Below are 9,014 nucleotides of genomic sequence, written 5' to 3' on the forward strand. Positions count from 1 at the left end.
GTGAAAGGGACGGAGGGGGGTAAGAAGAAACATAATTAGCATTTGTTAATACAAGCAGCTTCATTAACTACTTCTTCTTCTTCTTCTTCTTCGTCTTCTTCTTCTACGTCGTCGTCGTCGTCGTCGTCGTCGTCGTCGTCTTCTTCTTCTTCTTCTTCTTCTTCTTCTTCTTCTTCTTCTTCTTCTTCTTCTTCTTCTTCTTCTTCTTCTTCTTCTTCTTCTTTTTTGGTTCTTCGAGACAGGGTTTCTCTGTGTAGCCCTGGCAGTCCTGGAACCCACTCTGTAGACCAGGCTGGCCTCGAACTCAGAGATCCGCCTGCCTCTGCCTCCCAAGTGCTGGGACTAAAGGCGAGCTTAACCGCTGAGGCATCTCCCCACCACCACCACTGGCTTTAAACTCCTAAACTATTTGTCCTTTTTTTGTTTTGTTTTTTGGTTTTTTGAGACAGGGTTTCTCTGTGAAGCCCTGGCTGTCCTGGAACTCACTCTGTAGACCAGGCTAGCCTCCAACTCAGAAATCTGCCTGCCTCTGCCTCCCAAGTGCTGGGATTAAAGGCGTGTGTTACCACTGCCCCACAACTCTTTGTCTCGAAGAGGTGGGATTGCAGATCGGGTGGCTTTCCAGTCTTCCCTGGCTCTGTGGTGGAGACCGCTAAAACCACCGCTAAGGGGCAGCAGCGAACAGCTTCTGATGCTTGGAAGCAGGTGCTTCGCTACTATTTGGTTATTAAACTGTTGCTCTTGTTTGTTTTTGTTTGTTTGTTTGTTTTGTTTTTCGAGAAAATGTCTCTCTGTGTAACACTCCTGGAACTTACTCTGTAGACCAGGCTGGCCTCAAACTCACAGATATCTGTCGGACTCTGCCTCCCAAGGGCTACGATTAAAGGTGTGCACCACTACCCGTTGGCCCACAGTGTGTAGGTATGTGTGCCACAGACCTCTGTCTGTCTTCAGGAGCCTTTTCTTTCTTTTCTTTTCTTTTTTTTTAAAGATTTATTTATTATTATAAACAAGTACACTGTAGCTGTCTTCAGATGCACCAGAAGAGGTGTCAGATCTCATTACAGATGGTTGGGAGCTACCATGGGGTTGCTAGGATTTGAACTCGGGACCTTTGGAAGAGCAGTCGGTGCTCTTACCGGCTGAGCCATCTAACCAGCCCCTTCAGGAACCTTTTCTATGGCACCCTCACAGGGGCCTGGGCACTTTTGGGAGCCTAAGCTGGAGCCGAAGCCTGGGCTTTGGTTGAGCCTACGACCCTTGACCCTCTAGGCTTTCTTTCTTTTTTCTTTTTCTTTTTTTTTTTTTAAACCTGGTCAAATTGAACACAGTCCATCCAGGACTCTGTATTTTCTTTTTCTTTTAAAGATTTATTATATGTAAGTACACTGTAGCTGTCTTCAGACACCCCAGAAGAGGGCATCAGATCCCATTTCATTTCGGATGGTTGTGAGCCACCATGTGGTTGCTGGGACTTGAACTCAGGACCTTCAGAAGAGTAGTCAGAACTCTTAACCGCTGAGCCATCTCTCCAGTCCCGACCATGTAGCTTTGAATCCGCTTCCCAAGCTTGGGGTAAGCAATGAAAGCAAGCCGGCTGAGTCTTCGGTAAGCTGGGGCCCTTTGGCATCTTGGGCTTGATGGCCTGGGGCTTCACAAGGGCCTTGATGGCTTCTGCGCATGCACTCACTGCCTTTAGATTCTTGGCCCGCATCTTCTTCGGGCTTTTCTTGTACTTTTTGGCGAAGCGCCAAGTTCTCGGGAACTCGGTGGTCAGCCCCCTTAAGAGATTCGAATCTTTGCGACTGGGGCTTCTTGATGCCATTTCTTTGCCTTTGGCGGGACTGGTTGTGTGCGGTGTGGTTCTTGGACTTGGCCACGTCTGCACGGTAACCCGCACATCCTACGAGCCGAAGAAAAGAGTCCTGTGTGTGGTTTTAAGTCATTAAAGCAGCCGGGCAGTGGTGGCGCATGCCTTTAATCCCAGCACTTGGGGGGCAGAGACAGGTGGATTTCTGAGTTCGAGGTCAGCCTGGTCTACAGAGTGAGTTCCAGGACAGCCAGGGCTATACAGAGAAACCCTGTATCAAAAAAAGAAACAAAAGAAAAAAAAAGTCATTAAGTATGTGCTAATTTGTTTCACCCATCTCCTCCTGCTGTCTAGCTGTTCGACCAAGGAGAGTCTGAATGTAAATTATGTTTCTGGAGACGGGCTGCTCATCAAAAGAAGGGTTCTGCACGAGGGAAGGAACAACTTGGAAGGTGGGTAAACCAGGTGGGGGGGCACGCGAAAGCTCCTTACACATTATTTAGAAAGCCATGCAGGTAGCTGAGCAAGAGTAAGGAGACAGCATGAAGCTAGAAAGGGGATTTGTAGAACAAATTAACTTCGCAGGGTCTTCCCCAGGGGAGGGGATCTTGTTTGGTTCTTTATTCATGTAGTCAGGAAGGATTATAAAACGTGCTCAGGTCATGGCTGCCATCCTAGCATTCCGGGGACCAGAATGGGGAAGCCTGAAGTACAAAGCCAGCCTCAGCTATGTCCAACAGGAATGTTAGCCTGGGCTACATGGGACAGTTTGAGCTACACACAAGCTGAAGGCCAGCCTGGGCTACACAAGACACCCTCAAAGACCGATGAGAACAACTCCCCGAAACAAGTAACTGTTTTCTTTCTTTCTTTTTCTTTTTCTTTTTTTTTTGGGGGGGGGGTTCTTGAGACAGGATTTCTCTGTGTAGCCCGGGCTGTCCTGGAACTCGCTCTGTAGACCAGGCTGGCCTCGAACTCAGAAATCCACCTGCCTCTGCCTCCCAAGTGCTGTGATTAAAGGCATGCACCACCATTGCCCGGCATAGCTGTTTTCTCTACATCATTTTATATGGTCTTCATGAGACAATTAAAGTCAATGTCCAACCTCTTCTCTAGAAACTTGGTCTTAAAAGAGACATCACAGAGCTGGGATTATAGCTGAGTGGTAGAATGTTAGGCTAGAGTGTGCTCGGCCTTGGTTTGACTCCCAGGTACAGAAAGAGAGGAAGAAAGGATGGATGGAAGGATGGATGCATCCCATCAGAAGCCTGTGCCATTTTTCCTGACCATCGACAGACACTCTCTTATAGAATTCTTTCACAGCCTGATTTCTTTCCTCTCCTCTAGGACTGCATTGAAGAGATCCAATCACAGCTTGACTCTAGCAGCCTCCCTGTAAGTGTGATTTAAATATTCTAGGTTAATAACTAATGCTGCAAATTAATATGGCAGCAATTATCTTTTAACCAGCTCTTACCCAAATAAAAGACACAGAGACCTTTAGAATTATAATAAGCTTTAAAGCATGGGAAGTAGACAGACATCAACCCTTTTGGTGGTTTGAATATGTTTGACCCAAGGAATGGCACTATTCGGAAGTGTGGCCCTGTTGGAGTGGGTGTGGCCTTGTTGGAGTGGGTGTGTCACCGTGGGTGTGGGCTATAAGACCCTCCTCCTAGCTGCCTGAAAGTGAGTATTCTGCTAGCAGCCTCCAGATGAAGATGGAGAATCCTCAACTCCTCCTGCACCATGCCTGCCTGGATGCTGCCATGTTCCCACCTTGATGATAATGGACTGAACCTCTGCACCTGGAAGCCAGCCCCAATGAAATGTTGTCCTTTATAAGCCTTGCCTTGATCATGGCGTCTGTTCACAGTGGTAAAACCCTAAGACAATAACCAATGGCATTAGCCTGGAGACAACACTGAAAGAATGAGGGTCTTAGAGGTTTTCCTCCTCCTCCTCCTCCCCTTCCTGCTCCTCTTCCTCCTCCTCCTTCTCCTCTTCCTCCTCCTCCTCCTCTTCTTCCTCCTCCTCCTCTCCCTCCTCCTCCTCCTTCTCCTCCTCCTCCTTTTCCTATTCCTTCTCCTCTTCTCCCTCCTCCTTATCCTCCTCCTCTTTTCCTCCTCTTCTTCCTTCTCCCCTTTCTCTCTCCTCCTCCTCCTTTCTCCTTCCCATCCTCCTCCTCCTCCTCTTCCTCCTCTTCCTCCTCCTCTTCCTCCTCCTCCTCCTCTTCCTTCTCCTCTTCTCCCTCCTCCTTATCCTCCTCCTCTTTTCCTCCTCTTCTTCCTTCTCCTCTATCTCTCCTCCTCCTCCTTTCTCCTCCCCCTGGTCCTCCTCCTCCTCTTCCTCCTCCTCCTTAATGGACACTGATTTTGCAGATGGAGCACACTCCCTCCTCAGCCCTATCTAGTAGTAACCCCCTCATTCTCCTTTTCTTTCCAACTTCACTGCCACCACCTTAGTTTGGACTCATTGCTTCTTTCTCCTCTATGGTGTCAAGAATTGAACACGGGACCCCAAATGGGCCAAGCAAATGCCCACTGGACTATGGCCCATCGTTTCTTCCTTTCTTCCATTTAGAAATTTTAACATGTATGTATGTATGTGGTGTGTGGTGTGTGTGTGTGTGAGAGAGAGAGAGATTTATTTTATGTGTATGGATATGTGTGTGATTTATTTTATGTGTATGGATGTTCTGCCAACATACACACCACAAATAAGTCTGTGCCCTCCAGGTGGTGGTGCCGCACGCCTTTAATCCCAGCACTTGGGAGGCAGAGGCAGGCAGATTTCTGAGTTTGAGGCCAGCCTGGTCTACAGAGTGAGTTCCAGGACAGCCAGGACTATACAGAGAAACTCTTTCTCAAAAAACAAAAACAAAAACAAAAACAAAAAAGTCTGTGCCCTATGGAGGTCATAGGAGGGTGACAAATCCCCTGGAACTGGAGTTACAGATGGTTGTGAGCCGCCATGTGGGTGCTGGGAACCAAACCCAAGTCTTCTGCTAGAACAGTAAACCTCTTCACCACTGAGCTGTCTCCAGCTCCTGTTTATTTTTAAGGCAGAATCTCTTTGGAGGCTGGCCTCAAACTTGCTGTGTAGCTGACAATGAACCTGAACCCCTGATCCTTCTAAATAAATCTCCCAAAAGGTTGCTACAATAGGAATCATCCCCATGGTTGTCTTATTGGACCAATTCTTTTTATTTATTCATCTGTTTTAATAATATTTAATTATTTAGGCACATTTCTGTGCATGTGCACCTGTGTATGCGTGTGCATGTGTGCATGTGTGTGTGTGTGTGGGGGTGGGTGTTACATGCCTGCCACCATGCACCCGTGGAGGTCAGAGGACAACTTCTGGAAGTCTGTTCTCTCCTTCCACCATGTAGGTCCCAGGGATTGAACTCAGGTTTGACAGCAGATGGCTTTATGTAGGGAGCAGCTCGCTGGCCCTCGTCTGATCAGTTCTAGAGCCTACCACTTCATTTACTGCAAAATTGTCATATTCCTCTCAGCCTCTCCTCAGCCAGGCCTGTCCGTCACCATGGCACTTCTTAAACATACGAAGTGTCTTTGCATCTGTTGAGTCTGTGCTCTTAGCACACACTTCAACTTCCCTCATTATAGTTCCGATCTCTCACTCCCATACCTTTTGTTTAGTTTATTCTGTGCTCCAAGAAGCTCAAACAACTTACGGTATGTCAAATGTATCATATTGCGTTCCCTCTGTGGTGCATGTGTGTCAAGTTTAGTATTCCCTCTTGGGTGTATGAGAAAGGCCAGCAACCATGAAAGGCCTCATTTTAGCTGGCAAAACAAGAACACATGAATCTAATACTAATTACAAGAGAAACAGACGATCAGGCAGTACTGGGCACAGCAGCCTGGTGGGTTGATCAGCACCCATCGACAGGTAGTATAATCACCATCAGGTAGCAACTGTGCCTTAAGGAGGATACAATCCAGGGATCTGCACCAGCGAGAGCTTCCCTGGGAGAGAGAGACTCTGGACAATGTCAGCTGCAAACAAAGACTGAAGTCACAGAGGTAAAGAAGGTAGTTTATATAAAATACAGGATTAACTCGATCCTGTGCTTGGCGTAGCTTTCTATGCTACACACCTGTGTTTGCCTACTGGGTTCGGTCAGGATCACATTAAACTAAGAAAGTGTGTGGTTACGTCTCACATGGGCTACTGTTTGAGTGATGTTATTTTAAAAATAAGATAAATAGAATAAAACAAAAACCCAATGGAAACTAACAACGTAGACTTGAGAAAAACACAGGTTATCTGCTAACAATGCTAATAGCTAGGCTTCAACAATTTAGGTGGTTGCCTTTTCCTGCCCTTGAACTTGTTTGAAACCCTGTGTCCCTAACTAGGGGTACTGGAAGGTCATAGAATCTTTTATTTACTTATTTATTTATTTATTTGGCTTTTCGTGACAGGGTTTCTCTGTGTAGCCCTGGCTGTCCTACAACTGATACTGTAGACCAGGCTGGCCTCAAACTCAAAAATCCACCTGCCTCTGCCTCCCAAGTGCTGGGATTAAAGGTGTGCACCACCACTGCCCGGCGGTCATAGAAACTTTAAGGAGCACAGTCTAGCTGGAGGAAGTGGGTTGCTAGGAAGCAGGGCTTGAGGTTGGAGGTCTGGTCCATTTTCCTGCTTGTTGTTTTCTGTTTCTGTTTTTTGTTTTTTTTTTTGTTTTGTTTTTTTTTTTGTTTTTTTTTTTTTTGCACTAGTCCTGGGAGAAAGCAATACCATGGTCTCTTGCTTCCAGCACACAGCTGCAAATTGGTCTTGCCAACCTGCCTTTCCCACAGCGATCGACTGTGTACCCTGGATCGAGTGACCCAAGACCTGTCCTTCAGTCACTCCTTGGCAGATATTTATTTGGTTGGTGAAATAACATGGCACATATTTTTGTGAATCTTGGGTTTAAAAGCTCTATAGGAATATAGTTGAGTGTCGTGTTGTAGCCAGCTCCAGAGTCTGGTCTGTGGCCCTGACTGACTAGTCTTGGGATATGGAGTTCAATGAGCCATTCCCCTTTGTCTGAAATCGATGTCTGAGTGGTTTGTATATTGATTCCCAGACCCTAACACTGTAATCATTGCCGTGTGAGTTCAGAAATGCAATGGTCATGTCATGTTTGGAAGAGTGTTTCATACAACACCCTACCATTTTCTCACATCTTTTCTGCCCTCTTCTTCGGTGGTCCCTGAACCTTGGAGTTGGATAGATAATACATGTCTCTCTTAAGGCTGAGAATGTCATAGTCATTTATTCTTTTTGTTTGTTTGGTGGGTTGGTTTGGTTTTTTTTGTTTTGTTTTGTTTTTTTGTTTGTTTTTGTTTGTTTTTTGAGTCAGGGTCTTATTATGTAGCTCTAACTGTCCTAGAATTCACTAAGTAGACCAGAGATCTACTTGCCTCTGTCTCTTGAGTGCTATTAAAGGTATGCACCACCATGCCCATGCCGGGCTAAGTCATTTACTCTTTTTAAAGATTTATTTATTTAATGTATATGAGTACACTGTTGCTGTCCTCAGACATACCAGAAGATCCCATTGTGGATGGTTGTGAGCCACCATGTGGTTGCTGGGATCTCTGGAAGAGCAGTCAGCACTCTTAACCTATGAGCCATCTCTCCAGCCAAAGTCATTTATTCTTAACCCTTTGGTTTTAGTCTTGTTGGGTCCCATCTTTCCTTGCTCTGTCACCATCCCTCTTTCTCTGAATGAGAATAGTACAGGGATATTGACTTTTTAAAAAAAAAGATTTATTTATTATTATAAATAGGTACACTATAGCTGTCTTCAGACATACCAGAAGAGGGTGTCAGATCTCATTGTGTGTGTGTGTGGGGGGGGGTGAGCCACCGTGTGGTTGCTGGGATTTGAACTCAGGACCTTTGGAAGAGCAGTCAGTGCTCTACTAGCTGAGCCATCTCGACAGCCCAGACTCTTTAACTTGACTCTTTAACTTAGAGGTTAGAAGTATGAAATTATTTTGCTTTTTATAGAGGCTCCTAGTTGAGACATCGCCTCAAGTCTCAGGAGACACTGGATTTTTGAGCAGCATTGGGACTGGTGGATCATAGGAACCCTTAAAGTTTGACTGCGTGCATTTTGTGGTCTAAGATGGCCATGAGCCAATGGCGACAGAGGGTAGAATGTTCTAGTGTGGAGGCGAACTGCCCCATAGGAACACATGCTGGGGTGCTTATTTCGAAGAGTGTGGTATGGTTTTGAGCATCTTTGGAACCTTTAAGAGGAAGAGCCTTACTGAAGGATCTTCCTCTGGATCCAATGGATCACAGGATGGGCTCTCTGGGACTTGAGATATATCATCCAGCCCTACCTCCTGTCCTTTCTCTACACCATGATCTGTGGAAATTCAGCTCATACTCGTGTACCATCATGTCCCTGGTGTGCCCAAGCCTGTACCATCGTGTTCCGGGTGTGGCCAAGCCTGTACCATCATGTTAGACGCTATCCTTAAGATGAGGGCCAGGGTGGTATTTTGTACTGGAAGGCCTCCTATAGATGCTTACGCTTCCATGCTTGGGCCCCCATTGGTGGAACTCTTTGGGAAAGATTAGGAAGTATGGTTTTGCTGGAGGAGGTGTGTCTCTTGGAAGTGGGCTTTGAGTTTCAAAAGCCCAGGCCAGGCCCAGCCTTTCTCTGCCTGCTGCCTGGGGATCAGGATGTAGAGCTCTCAGTGACCGCTTCCCGGCCTGCTTCCTAGCATGGTGGTCATGGACTAGCCCTCCAAAACTGTAAGCACGCCTTCAATGAAATGGTTTCTTGCTGTTGTTGTTGTTGGGTTTGTTTGGCTTTAAATATGTTGCCTTGGCCATGGTGTCTCTGTACAGCAACAGAACAGTTACTAAGACAGCTAGGTGTGTCCCTTTTAATAGTTCTTGTCAGGAATGTGGTCCTAGCAATGTGGAAACTAATACAATTGATTGATTTTGTGTGTGTGTGTGTGTGTGTGTGTGTGTGTGTGTGTGTCGTGCGTTGTGGTGAAAGCCACTGCTGTGTTTTTATCCTTTAGAATTGTAGCCTGGAAGAAAATATAAAAAGCAATGGATTGGAGAGAGAGAGACAGAGAGAGACAGACAGAGAGAGAGAGACACAGAGAGAGAGAGACAGAGAGAGAGAGAGAGAGAGAGAGAGAAAGAGAGAGAGAGA

The 9,014-nt window shown here is 46.3% G+C and overlaps 1 protein-coding gene across 1 annotated transcript in view; it reads right to left on the reverse strand.

Annotated features, from left to right (window-relative positions):
- The window catches only part of LOC116074412 (60S ribosomal protein L29-like), a 25,000-nt gene that overhangs the window by 14,089 nt on the left and 1,897 nt on the right, over positions 1 to 9,014 (reverse strand). Inside the window, exon 2 of the mRNA XM_031346994.1 lies at positions 1,595 to 1,903. Coding sequence (XP_031202854.1) covers positions 1,595 to 1,903 — 309 coding nt within the window. The remainder of the gene's footprint in view (positions 1 to 1,594; positions 1,904 to 9,014) is intronic.

Source organism: Mastomys coucha, unplaced genomic scaffold, assembly GCF_008632895.1.
Source record: "Mastomys coucha isolate ucsf_1 unplaced genomic scaffold, UCSF_Mcou_1 pScaffold3, whole genome shotgun sequence".
Classification (NCBI taxonomy): domain Eukaryota; kingdom Metazoa; phylum Chordata; class Mammalia; order Rodentia; family Muridae; genus Mastomys; species Mastomys coucha.